The following is a 14577-nucleotide window of genomic DNA, read 5'->3' on the forward strand; positions in this document are numbered from 1 at the left end:
CTCATCCCCCCATTTTTTGGGGGATTAGATCAAACCATTGATATTCTGTTTGTAAGGAGAAGACAGATCTTGCAAAGGCCAGAATAGCTTGTTATGAATAAGTAAACATCACAGGTTTAGCTGCAAGAACAAAGAACAGAAGATAAGCACCTGTGTAAGGAGAGAGACAAACTGGTCTGGCTGAAACTAACTGTGATGTCAATATTCACCAGAAACACTCTGTTCAACTTGTACCCACTCCACATATACAAGCACAGAAGAAGAAAATCAAAGGAAGAATCCACCTGTCCCATTGTGGGCTTCCGGAATAAAGAATTGTCCCTAATCCCTCACACATCTGCAATATTCAGAGATGCTATTTCTTCGTTAACTTCTCTTTAAAGAGATGTATTAGTGAATTGATACATGATATCACAAAAATCCATTCAATTAAGACATATTTTAATTTTTAGAAACACTAAAAAGTAACTGGAAGTGTATGTGAAGCTCTCCCTTCAAGTAGCATTACAAAGCTTCTGAAATTTATGAACACAGGGAATTTTGAGCAGTGTTTAGAGTTGGGGTTTAGTTCAGTACATTCAGGAAGTGTGCAAAGGTTTCTGCAGAATAATGTAATCACTAAAGACCCTGCATTTGGCTTTGGGAATACCCATCTTTCCCACAATGTCTCCAGTCTTTTGTGACACTCAACAAATGCTGAAAATTTTTAAAGAGAGGCTCAGCCAATGGTCAATACTAAAGCCCAGGCAACAGAGGCTCTGAATACTGCTTTGCTAGTTGCAACAAATTTTTTTAGCTGCTCTGTCCTAAAATGGTTTAAAAACACTGGTTACTTCCTTCACATCCAGACCTCACAGAAATGCTGCAAATAAAGTGGAATTACATGCTAAAACCCAGCACCAGCTGGGCATGTACACACATTTCTCTGGAAGCTTTTGCTAATGCCCCTTGCAAGTCATGTGCACACAAACAGAAGTAAAAGGCCTTCCCAAAATAATTATGGTGGGCACATTGTTCAAGATACCCAAGGGGTCCAATCAAGATCAGGATAATCCTGATTAGTACTGCACAAACACACAAAATACTCCCAACTCCATGGAGAAGTTCATGTCCTACAATAGAATAAAGGGTAACTAACAGGTCAGTTCCACCTTTATTAAGGACCAGCATCCCTCTGTACTCACACAGCACATTAGAAACATTCATAATTTAAGTTCAGATATTCATGACAGCTACAGCTGGACTAGTCACTGTCTCAGGGTCCTAGACATGGCTTTGCTCTCAGAACCCAGTTTCAGCTTTAAAATGGAGAACAAACCAAATGACTTGCCAAGAGACAATTCCCTGTCCAGAACTGTATTACCTGTCTGAAGCACGGCCACCAAGTTAACCGACACCAGGCCACCAGCTGTGTCCCCAAGAACACTCACCGGCAAGGGGTTGGACAGGGAATGCTGTGGAGAGGATCTGGCGACGGGTGGCACGCTTCTACCGGGACTGGTTCCTGGGCCACTGCCCCCAGCAAACTGGGTACACAAATAAACTTGATCATCAGGAATTCCACACAGATACTACATTTAACCAAATTTAAACACAGACAGAAGAAACACATTCACCATAAAAATGAGGCCATATAGGCTTCAGGGAATAATTTACATAAACTGAACATAAATTAAGAGAAGAACCTTAACAGTTAATGTAGTTTTCAAAATAACAGAAGTACCTAAGGCAAAAACTTGTATTTGCACTGAGTACATTTTCCTTTGTAATACAAAAATAAATAAACCTGCATGCTTGGCTGTATATCAGTTATTTACTCTGTGGAATTAGAAAGCCCATTCCCTGTGAGAAGTATCTGATGTGCACTATAAGAGTGGTAGGGAATGTTCATCTCCACTGAAGCACCTGTGCCAGTCATTGTTAAGAGGCAGGACAGGTAAGGAGGTGGGGAACTGCTCCATTCATACAGAAACCCCTACAGTGTACTGCTCATAAAAAAAATTTGCCCTGGAAAGAAGTAAACACTAATAAGCACTTAATTTCTGACTCCAAGTTATTCCATAAAATAGAGAACAAACTTAAGAGAAAAGCTACAGCTCTGGATTGTGCACATAGAAAAACTTCAGATATTATGAAATGCAAAAAGGATACTGAGTTTAGAATGTCCAACACTGTTTTAGGGACAGGTTTGGCCCCTATGGTGCCAGACCACCATGGGAAGTTTTTCTTAAGAGGGAACCCTGTAAACAACTTCCCACTCCAATCAGCAGGATTGTGCACATGGGCTCTTTTGCAACACTGGATCTTTATCAAAACTGTTTGCAAACCTAGAGATATCCTCAACTGAGATACAGGTTCCATTGGAAATAAACCTCAAACCTATACTTAAGTGAAAAAAAAATGCCCTATCAACTGTTCAACTAAATGTTAATTTAAAAATAAATTTCCTCATATCCTTTGCTAATCAGATCTGAACATATCAGGCTGACATCATCAATCCATGATCTCAATGACAGATCAGTAATACATATCACATTACAAATTTCTATCTACAGATTTTGCAAAATGTGAATTAAGGCAGATTTGTCAATGAAAAGATGCTTACCTCAAAATAATCACTAATTTTATGTCCTCTAGGAGTGCCTTTCCCTAAAAAAGAAAGCAAAGGATTAAATTAAGAGCTGTACTTTAAAGAAGAGAAGTTACCATGCCATCCTAAAAATCTCCTCCTACGTTTTGACACTCCTCTTCCTGTTCAGTGCAACACCTATCACAACAAAGCTTCCGCACAACAAAAGCCCACCCCAAGGTTACAGCCCTTGTGCTGTTTTTGGGAGGCTCTACAGCTGACAATTCAATTAACTCTCAATTCCAAACATGTCAGATCCAATCAAACAGCATTTGCACTTGCTAAAGTACTTGGTAAACACTAAAGGTCTTGACTGTTGCATAGGTTCTCCAAACTTTCCTTCAAGATAAGGAGAGAGCAAAGGGTACTTTTACTCTTCTGCCTTCAAATAAATTAATGCATATTAGATCTCCTACAAGTATTCCTGTAAGAGTTTGAGAGATAATTAGCAGTGGCTTGACATCATCTCATTAAAAACTAGTCCTTTTTTCTTATTATCATATTATCAAAGCAGTTCTGTCAACACAATTCTCATTACTTTCTTGTTGAAGAATGAAAGAACTCAAAATCTGCCCCTCTGCCCATTTCCTAGAAAATGTGAACTTGGATTGAACACACCGGGTTTTTTACTCAGGACAGCACTGCCTGCTTGGGCACAGCTTGTTCCTGATTTGTCATGGTAAGAACTTGCTCCAACAAGGCAAGCATGTGTCTTGGAAAACAATGAAGAGAGTACAGGCTGTATTCTGAAGTCTGGCTGCTGTATATGCAGCGACACAGACCAAAACAACATTTCGGAGCAGAATTATGAAACCTCTGGGCAGCCTGTCCCATAAAAATGCAAGAGTTTGTGCAAATAAGCCAGGTATTTTCCTACCAATAAAGATAACAAGGCTCCCAGAAGAGAATACACCATCATGGAGTAGTCTATAATAAGCTGCCTGACACACCCTTGAGAAGAGCCATTAGTTTCCTAGGACACTGCCTGTGCACATTGTGCCCAAGTTACCAAGCAAGTGGCAATCCTATGGCAGGGTCAGAGCATGGATTACCTTGACTGGTCTCGTAGGCTTCTGCTTTTCTCTTCCTATTCCGCTGGTCATTCTGCTTTTTCTCGGGAGTCTGTTAAACAATACTTCAAAATTAACGTTACTGCAGTTACTCCAAGATTTAAAGAAAATGTCTAAATACAATGATCTGTTCCATATCCCTAGTGGCCATTTCATTTCTCTGGTTAATTTCTTTCTATTGTTGGTACTTAAAAGAAACAACTGCTCTCAAAGAGTTGCAACCTTCTCATAGATGTGCTGCAGAAGGGAGAGAATGTGGTTAACAAGGAGGTAATTGATTTTTTCTATTTCAGCGGCTGCAAGCCAGTGACCTTACAAGGTTAGCAGAGCAAGCTCAAACATTTATAAAAACCTATGTAAACTCCTTCAAGGTGATCATGTACTGGTCCAAGGGGAATAATGATGAGAGGTTTAAGTACTGACATCCAAATCTGCAGTCCAATCACAGTCTCTTAACCAATTCACTCTGCCTGCAGGTAATGCTTCTTCTCAAAGCCCACTGCAGATGGCTGCAAGAACTATCCCAGGACAGCAGGCAGGACAAAGCTGTTACAGATGCAGCAATTCACCTAGGCTTCTGTTTGCTCCTCAACAGCTCTCATTAAAGTCATGGGTCAGTTGCATGCGCAATTCTGTGAGCACCCAGAGACCTGATGGGCAGCTATCAGTGGATTTATGAAAATCAATTTATTTATGCACAGGCACAACATAGAGCACAGCTGACAGGCCTGAGGGCTCCAAAAGTGTCACCCCTAATCTGTCTGTATGAGGCTAGCAAGCCTAAACATGAGAATGATGGAGGAGACCCTGGTGCTTTCCCCATCATCAGGGTCACATCTGTGGCCAAACCTACTGAAGACATTGGGAAGCACTGCTGGAAGCAGCTCACTGAGGCTGCTAGAAAGAGATGTCTTGCTATTCCCATTGCCACTGTCATTTAAAAAATATCTCTTATCCCAAATTGCCCCAAATAACTCCCAAGCTGTATGTTCTCCAATCACTGCAGCCACCACTGAACCATAGGCTGGGGGTGGGGAGAAAAACACTGCAAAACACAGCTCTAGAGGGAAAGAAATGGCCAGAGAGTCTGTGGTAAACCTAAGTTTCATGCTCTTTGGAAAACCATATCTCAAGTACCCTCTTTAAACATCTCTACCAAGACTTACACATTCTAAGCACAGAAATAAACCTCCCTCCATTAGTAGGATAAAAAGGATAAAGTTGAATCTAAACCTGGCTGTGTTGCCAGTGGGTGCTGGACATCTACAACCACCTGTTACCAGCTGAGCACTCACAGAGAGAGAGCTGCTTTGGTAAGGGGATGGAGGTGATGTTAAGACAAAGATGGTTATTATGTCTGCAAGGTACTTTTTTAGAATGAGGGGACTGAAAATTCCAAAACTACCTAGAGACTTGCTGCTCCAGCCCCTGTATGTATAAAAGTCAGTGACATTGCCTCCTCAAGTGTGTAGTTAAGAGCAGCTCCTGAACAGCGTTGGCGTGACTAACACCACAGGCTCCATTACAACCTCCATGGAGCTATGAGCATATTAATGAGAATCAGTTTAAGTTGTTTTTCCATTCAAGTACTTACATAATAAAAATGACACACAACATTATCTGTTACAGACTGAAAAAGTAAGGAATGGGAGATCTGAGTATGTCAGCTTGGTCAATTTGTATCTCTCCACAGAAGTTAATTAAAAAGAAAAACAATTAAAAGAATGAATACTCAGATTTTCACTATTAACTATACTTACTTTATGGAGTTTAAGATACTGCATACCTAAAAGCTCCTCAACCTAGTACTGCCATATAATAGAGGGAAATATGACCCAAAACTTACCTGGTAACTATGGGGGAAGTTTGTAAGAAATGCATAAGAAAATGCACTTAAATTTGAGGTTTTTGTTTATTTAACATAGAATTTTAGAATAAAATTAGATTAGATTTTAGAATAAAAATCCAAGTATAATTCATTTAGCTGCTTTAATGAACATTTTGAAATAGTTAATCCTAAAGAAGTGAGACTAACCATGGACAAAGCATCAATTTCTCCTCCGACACTTCCACAGAGTAACCCACAAAATGCTCTGCCTTGTACAGGCTTAGGCAAACTCACATTTTTATAGATATGGCAAACTTTTCCATTAATGCTCTCTGGCTTTTTATGTGTATCCAAAAATGTATCCCAATGAGCTAAAAACATTTTCCCAAGCTGAGCTTTATGAATGCTTTGTTTGGGACTGGGTAAAACCTTCCTGGTATGGTGGGAAGCTTTGAGAAGAGCTTCACAGAGAAGTTGAAAGCCTGCAGGGTAAGCTAAATACTTCCCTGGTCCCTTTCACTCTCCAAACTATGACAAACATCACTGACTCTCACAGTTTGCTTTGAGATGGATCATGTTCACTTTAAACCAAACTACCCCAAGCAAGTTATGCCTGCTTACCTCCAATTCTTTATCACTCAGAGAGCCCACGCTGCACAAGCTCTGATTGGAAGACTCACTATTTAACGGACCCTAGTGAAAAGCAAACAAAGACTGTTAGAAACAACTTCCCTACAAGGCAGACACATCCCAAAAACCAGTCAGTCTCTGGGCTAGCTACAGTTATGGCAGCACCATGGGTCAAACTCCCAGAGAGGGGATGGGGCACTAAGAGCCTTCAGAAGCCATTTGCAGCAGGACAGTTGTATTGTTCAACAATTGTTTTCTCAGGATAATGATCTAGCCTTTGGAGTATTTCTGCATCAGCTTATTTCCTAACTGGTCTATTTACCCACATCCACAAAATAGCCAAGGTGGCATTTATAGAAGCCTGACACTTGAGGAAGAAAACCTGATTTGTTGAGTAGCAGGAGTTCCAAGCTCAGCTGTCTAGGCAAGCATCTGCTTGAGCCTGAGCTAAGCATTTAGATGCATCTTCATCTAGCAAGCCAGCTATTACTGTCATCAGATGCTGGCCGATTTAAACATGTCATTTTATGCCTTTTTAACACTAGGAAAGTGAACAAGTGAAACCTGTATTAACAGCAGTACAACTGATACCCATAACACAACCTTTCCCACTTGGCTATTTTATGGACCCATGCAGAGCATGGACCTGCCTGCGGAGCAGCTGCTCCCACCAGGCCAAAGCAGAAACTCAAGAGATCACAAAAGATTTAACAAAATTGTAACCAGGTACCTCAAGAGTCTGCTGCATCTTTGCAGGCTCTGCTGGATACATGTCTGCATTTTTACATATCCAAGTAGTTTGGAAATGATTTAAGATCTCTAATAAAACTGGTTTTAAAAGGAAAAAGTGAATCATGCAAAGTCACTGTGTTTTATACTGACACAAAAGTATCCTCCTACAGATCTAACTTAAGAAATTAGACAAACTTGACAAAGATGTAAAAACAAGATTCACAATTAATAATGGAATTTATTAACAGGAAGAATGACATGATAAAGCCAGTTCTCCACTAATAACTTGCAAGCATCTTTTCCGCAAGATGCATTATAATATTTTTAATTTTGCAGTAACCACTTCCCACCAATCAATCTTTCCTCAAAGCAAAGCCACTTCTCATTATACACTTGAGCAGAAGACTCCAGTGATGGAGTGGGGAAGAAGCCTTAACACCACAGAGAAACCCCACACTAGGCAATTTTTGAATAGATTAGTTTTTCTTCCCCTGTTTAGGGGACAAACACCACTATGAAATTGTAACATAACCTAGCTATTACTAACCAAAATTCCCAAGCAGCCATGTGCTTAAAAGTTTACCTTCTGTGTTCACTGTGAGTATTAAATATCAAATTCAGTTCTCTTAAAATGACATGCTCAGTTGCTTCACCAGAAAGAAAAAAAAAAAAAAAAAAGAAAACCCAACACTTGAATAGCTCAAGAAACTGCACATTTAGGATTCCCTTAAGGAAAAATTTCAGGTTTACAATCTTTAAGCCATACTATGATCCCTTCAAGGGATCACACAAATAACCCAGGACCAGAAAAAAATGTTTCACCTCATCTTTTCAGCAATAGTTTCTTTTAAACAAAGCAACAAGCTCCTTACCACCCAATGTGATGGCTCACAAATGTTATAGGTACAGCTCTTGGTTATTCCAGGAATTGACTCTTGGGCCAAGAAGACTTAACAGAAGTGCCAACAACTAACCTTAGCTATATCCATGTGAAAGTCTCACTGCCAAAAAAATTGTAAAATCTTATGGCAAGTGGCAACAGAAAGTGAATCCTTCCACCCATGAAAAAACTTGTTTATAAACTGCACAAATGCTGCTCTCCAAAATCTTTCCATTCTCTCAGGGACTCCAACCTCAACAGCACATCCAAGGCACCAATTAACCAACCTCCTGTGCCAGGTGAGAACTTTGTAAGATACAGGAGCATCTGTCCAAACAAGCGTTTGCTGGGCTCACACTGGGGTTGTGACATGATAAAGATGAAAGTTGTTTCCACATTTGCTTAAATCTCACTGCCTCCATTTTGCACATGGATAGCAAATGATGGGAGCAGCTGTTTCAGAAACACCACATTTGAACTTTCCACTAACATTATGACTGAAGGGGAATGTCAGTGGCTTACACAGGACAATTCTTCTGTAAGGCCCCTGTATTCTGGGATCATCTGGAGAATAAACTGATGGAGCCACTCATATCTAGAAATTATATTAACAGTTTTCGTAGAAATACCAGTTTATCTTGTCCAGTACAAGAAAACCACTCAGTTTGCACCTGAATATAAAGTTCTGGAATGCAAACAGCTGGAAAAATGTCTCATACAAAATCCACGATATTCTTCTTACTTCTAGGACTAGAAGTACCTGCACTGACTACCCTGTGTGGCAAATTTTTAGCTCTACCACCTGGAATCAAAACAGTGTCTTGCATCAATGAAAGAGAAGTTCAATGTTGGTCAGATTCTTGAACAGAAAAAAACCCCTTTTTTACCCCTTTATTTTAAACCTTCCTCTAGGACCTACACTGATGATGTGGTAAAATTCAACTCAGTGCAGTAGTAGAAAGGGTGAGAAGGAACCAACTTCTTCATTATGGAACTGGAACAGAACAGATTGCCATTGTCTACAGGTATCCAGCAATTTCACTGTCACATGTATTGATGTGTGAACAAATGCATAATTAATTCTTCGTAGACATGTTTTTGACCATGCAATGGATCAAATACATCACAATCCCTTTCCCCGGTTACATTTTAGAGAATCTTCCATTGACACTTTTCTTACTCTAAAGGATAAGACCTTTACAGATGAGAGCTGAACTTGGCAAAGTTGGCAAAAAGTTTTGTTTTGAAGCATTTCAGCTATGAAAACACAAATTATTCACTAGAAAGTGCTGTACTCAAAGCAAAGAAGATGCAATACCCAAGATGTTTCAGGAACATGACCTTGTGCTCAGCTGCACCTCTTGTCATGTAGTGTCAAGCTAAAGGAAAAGCAAGTTTTCCTGATTATCCAGATAACATGGGGTTATGCGTGAAATTAGGTATCAACTGCTTATAGCAACAAGTTTAGGTATGGATGAGAGAAACCATATATCTGAGTACATCCATTCAGTTAACAGTCAGTGTGTCTATAAAAATGCTTCAAATTTGTATTTTATCATTTTTGACTGTTTAACTCAGCAACAGACTTGGGATAAATGTTAGTACTTAATTTAGCATACCATTTTTAAGTGGACACGACACAAAAGGAATTAAAGGAATGAATGTGAATTTTGGAAAAAAAAACAACCTGAAGTAAACAAAGAACATTAACAATAGGATATTGCCAGGGAAGTAGCAGGGTAGTATTAGTGCATAAAAAACATGCAATAGTTTATACAGAAAAGACTTATGAATTTTATTCCTGATTTTTCTAGCATAGACCGATTAGGGATAATACTGCACTTCTCTGCTCTCACTTCCAGCCCACTCATCCACTGTGCCCTGTCAAGGCAATGGTGATGGGGCGCAGCAAAAATTCAAAATACGTGGGTCATCTGAAACAAGCTAATAGTTCCTATAGTATTTACCCAAATGACAAGCACAAGAACAGTACACACTTCCTCCTCCACAAGGAATTTCTCTTCAAGATAAGCTGGCATGCTTTCTCTCCTTGTGATTCACCTATCAACTGCTGCTTCAAAGTCTGTAACCTACCTATGCATAATAAAGCCTCCATGTTGAGAATTGGATTCAACAGCAGCAGGCATTTTGAAGATTCCTACTCAAGAGGCAAGAATTTAAAATCTGGCCACTCACGGGAGCTGGTTAGTCATTTCTCCCTTTGCAAGAGGCCCTAGAAAGCTCACAGTGAGGCTTCAATGGCTGAGACTTCTAAAGAAAAAACTTATGCTGCTAATAGCTCCCACCAGATCATCTAGAACACCACCAAGCTGACTCAGCCCCCCTTACCATCTCCTGCCTCCCATGACTTGTGCATTTCCACAGTCTCCCCGAGTTCCCAGAAATGATCCATCACTCTACAACTCAAGCTGTGCAGTCTCCATTTTGTGCTTTCCAATTCCTCGTACTGAAAGGGAGCTCTAGGAATTCCAGCTGCCTAGCCAGAGTCTCCAACATAGCGTTACAGCAACATGCACTGCAAAATTCTCTTGCTGTGTAAATGAAGGAGACATGGAGATAGACATGCTTCATTACCTCAAGCCAGGATAACTAAATTTCTGCTGAATTCTGTAGCAGATCAATGGATTTCAAAGGCAAATAGTCAATCCTTTGTTCCACTAAAGCTTAGTGCTGGCTCCACACAGGTTTACACCAAAGTAAAATGGCCGCATGGTTTTACAGTTACTCTGGTCTAGTGCTACTGTGTCAGGTTTAATTAACATATTATTATCTTATTTCAAACATCACGTAAGTATGAGAATTACAACCTGCTTCTTAACTGGACTTTTAGAAAAGCTCAGTACTGCTGCTGATAATGAAATCCCTGAATCACTGAGGTCTTTCTGCCACGAGAAGTTAATCTACTCTCAGCTGTTCACAGGTAACCCCCACTTTATCAGATGGGGAAGCAGATTTGCAGCAGGATTTGATTGGCTTCCATTATGCTTTGAGAGTTCTCTCTGACTGGAAATATGGTATTTTTATTTTACTGACAGCAAACCAGACAGAAGGGTCACACAACTCATCCTAACCCTCAGCTCAGGAGCAGAGGGTTTGACAAGTATTTGAGATTTAACAACTATTTCTGGGCTCTAGCAGCCAGACAACACATTTGAAGTAATGTTGCACACAGAAGCATCCAAACAATTTTAAAGTATCTGGCATAAAGTCCTGGCACATTCTGTGGCAGCTGCAAAATTAAATTCTAAGTTTTAAAACTCTTATTAACCGGTTCTTCTCATGGACTATGACACCTGTTGGGGACCACCACTGTGCAGCACCACTTCCCTCCAAGGAAGACATTATTATCCTCAAACACAAATTCTCAACATGGTAACTTTGCTGCTAAAACTTATTGCTGAGTACATCACAAAACTGGAGTTGCTGAAGTGATCAAGACTTCAAAAGTTACAGAGAATTAGTAAAAACCAAACTAATACAAGCAAATACTGTTCTTTATGATAAATTTTTTGGCAGCACATATCCTGTATCGTTACCTCAAGAGCAGGAGGAAAGGGAACACTAGCTACCAAGACCAAGACATTTTCAATTCTGGCACAGTCAGATGGATCTACAAGATTCCTACAGCTCAGCTACACTCCCTAGAAGTACTTCAGCCATTTTAATTTCACTATAAAAGCGGCACACAGAGCTTGGTAGAGACATCTTTTGAAAACCAAACTTGCAGAAGATACATGTGCTGCTGTGAGGATCCACCCTGGTTAAGCTTGAGACAGGCTGCGTACAAATATAGGTTCACCCATCACAATTACTTACTCAAATTATTATCCAGGGAAAGGCTGTGGAAATCACACAAATCCCTTCAAGCTAACCTACTTGACATCTTAAAAGTAGCACCCAAATAGGAGGAAGGGAAGCAGAAGATGAGAACAGACTAAATTAAACAATATTATCTAGAGAAACAACTCACATTTTGTCTCCTGGGCCTCCTGACCCAAGGAAGATGTCAAGTCAGCATAATGCCTCATGGGAATATGCTTAGGTTTTCCCAATATGTAAATATAAACAGGCTAAATTAGCAGGAACAGTCAATGTCAGAGTTATGTCATGTGTTTTAATTCAGAGTCTTGTTCTGGGAATTTGGGGAAGAATAGCACTTCACCATATGGCAAGAATAGACATCTAAAGATCTAAAGCAACACCAGCTTTATGAAGCTATCTAGTGACATGAGTGAAGCACAGGAGTATAACAGTTGCCTAGAAATATTCCTTGCTCATAAAAATTTGATTCAGTGAATTAACTCCAAGCTTCTAGTGAAATACATTCTTCAGCTACTAAGTAAGAAACTTCTTCAGACACTTGCAACAGAATTTTGAGGCTTTTGGAGCTGCAAATGACCTTGGTCATTGGGTTGTGTCTTCAGCTACCACAGGAGGCAACAAGCACACCTGTTTCTAAAACAGTTTAGGATTTATGTCCTCTACTGTTGTTACTGGAAAGTTCTTCCAGAATTCCATGAATCTGATGGCTAGAAGCTTTTTTCTAGTTTCCAGCCTGAAAACTTGTTCTAGATTAGCCTGCTCTCATTCATACCTCAAAACACAGCTGCTCTTTAACAACAAAGGGGAACTGTGGGCTTGAAGCTGAAGTTGTATTCAGGAATAAATGAATACTTTAATTTTATACAGGTCCAAAATATACTCTATACTTCTAAACATTAAAGAAAGAATCCATACACAGCAAGATACGCCAAGTGGGAGGAAGGCAGGAAGCTCAGTACAACTGCCTGCTGGCTTCACCCAATCACATCTGAAATGACATTTCTTCTTTTTATGCAGTAAACAGCACTGGATACCTTCCAGGATGGGCCAGGCCCTGTCCCACGAGATGGCACTCACTTACTCCACAGTTCTTTCCTTAAACATTTCACTGGAGCCAGCTAAAAATCCTAGCTGATTAACACAAAATTGTATCACAGCTTTCCCAATATATTCCCTTTAAGACAGTGACCTACCAATGCCAGTGCGGAGCATGACGGACGGAGGCTTGGGGGGGTAGGGAGGGAATTTGAAGCACCAACCTGGGAGGGAATGTAGTAGCTGAAATTAATATTGCAACCAAGATTTGCTGCAACATAGCAGAGTCATGCTAATTTATATCAGTGGTTGGCTGCTACTGCAAGTAAGCAAGAATGCAAGTAAATACATATTGTTTGCAGTAAGTGTAATGCACTTTAACAGTTTACTGGCTAGTACAACATAAAACCGCATAACAACAGGTAAAAATAAAACTCAGTAACAGAACAGCTTTGCTCAAAGTGAGGCCTCTAACAAATGAGGTTTCTTTCCCTGGATTGCTTTAGAAATGAGTTTTCAATATTCATCCCGACAGAAAAGGGCATGAACTTTCTGCTCCAAACATACTGGAAACATAACTAAGATTTGTTTTCCTGTATCTCTCAAAGGTTATTCCTTTAAAAGGAAGAGTTACTAACAGTCTTTGTGAAAGCTGAGTACATTGGCACTGCTTTAAAGCTATACCAGTGTCTATGCTTTTAGCTGTTCTAGTAAGATGTTTGGGTTTATCTGTACTGGTACAGCTAAAGATTCTGAAGTGACAAAATGGAGGAAAGGAGGCAAGAAACAGGTGATAAAGTACATGAAAAGTTGTAATGTTGTATGAAACAAGATTACAGTACAGTAAATGCCATCAATTTTCATGCAATAAAAGAATATGTTAAAAGTTTTAAGAGTAGGGGAAAAGATAAGAAATCCCCACACTCGTACTTCAGCAACTGAAATTGTTACTTCAACTTCTAGTGTTAATCTTTTTTACAGCTGAGCATTTGGTTTCCTTGGTCTTTCTTCCCAGACTCAACTTCATCTGAGAGGCAGAACAGAAAGAAAAGTGAGAATTCAAACAAAACTCTTTCAAGTTTTGAATCACTTTGTGTTTTTCTGTGAAATGCAGCATCTACAAGGTTTTATCTCAAAATAATTCTAAGTGGCTTTAGCAAATCATCTAACAATGTATTGCTTTACCTTCATGTTCAAAATTCAGTATCTCCCTCAAAAATTAACTCATTATCTGTGACCTAGTTTAAAATGAGTTCTGTCACCACTCCACTTCATTGCTCAGAAAGACTGACATTAACACTACCAGCAACCTTGAGAACTCACAGCTTAATGCCACAACACCAAGCAATGGCACAAGGCTGTTTCTCAGGTGCTTTGCTTTAGATAGCCCCTGACCAAGTGGAAGCTGTACATGAGGATAAAGATGGGATTTTATTAGCAGATTGCGGATCAGACACAGGAGTGCCGCCATGCAAATACATTTTTGTGTGTTCCATGTGAAGGAGTAGACAATTTCAGCTCCTGAACCCCAAAGAGTAGGACTCAATGGTTATGTTTCAGTATGGTTATGTTGTATCCAACACACAACACTTGAAACTGTATCCCATCAGCAGCCAAATTCAGCTCTCAAAGGTATTCTTGGAGAAAGGAAGACCCAGATGAGATTCCCACTTTTACAAAGTTGTCATGGAGTTTTTTGGGCATGCAAACTGCCTGAAGATGGAACAATTCCTAAGAACTTAATTAGAGCCCAAAATCTTATGTACAGCAAAACATCTGCTCAGACATCCCATTTTCATTCCTCTCTAACATACTTCACAAAAATTAGAGCTCAAAACACAACAAGTGACATAGAATTTGTTTGCAAAGAAAAATTATCCATGTAGAAACTTAAAAACCCAACCAAAGCACAAGGCATGATGGCTAAGCA

The 14577-nt window shown here is 39.7% G+C and overlaps 1 protein-coding gene across 8 annotated transcripts in view; it reads right to left on the reverse strand.

Moving 5' to 3' along the window:
• The window catches only part of TLK2 (tousled like kinase 2), a 42544-nt gene that overhangs the window by 25912 nt on the left and 2055 nt on the right, over positions 1 to 14577 (reverse strand). For 6 of the 8 annotated variants that reach the window (XM_021542307.3, XM_021542312.2, XM_021542311.2 and 3 more), the window contains 5 exons: positions 12806 to 12871; positions 6149 to 6220; positions 3682 to 3751; positions 2606 to 2649; positions 1431 to 1526 (listed from right to left, as the gene is read on the reverse strand). In XM_021542307.3, the coding sequence (XP_021397982.1) occupies positions 1431 to 1526; positions 2606 to 2649; positions 3682 to 3751; positions 6149 to 6220; positions 12806 to 12871 (348 nt within the window). The remainder of the gene's footprint in view (positions 1 to 1430; positions 1527 to 2605; positions 2650 to 3681; positions 3752 to 6148; positions 6221 to 12805; positions 12872 to 14577) is intronic. The other 2 variants (XM_021542309.2, XM_021542308.2) reach the window with 1 other exon arrangement.

This window comes from Lonchura striata, chromosome 25, assembly GCF_046129695.1.
Source record: "Lonchura striata isolate bLonStr1 chromosome 25, bLonStr1.mat, whole genome shotgun sequence".
NCBI classification, from domain to species: Eukaryota; Metazoa; Chordata; class Aves; order Passeriformes; family Estrildidae; genus Lonchura; species Lonchura striata.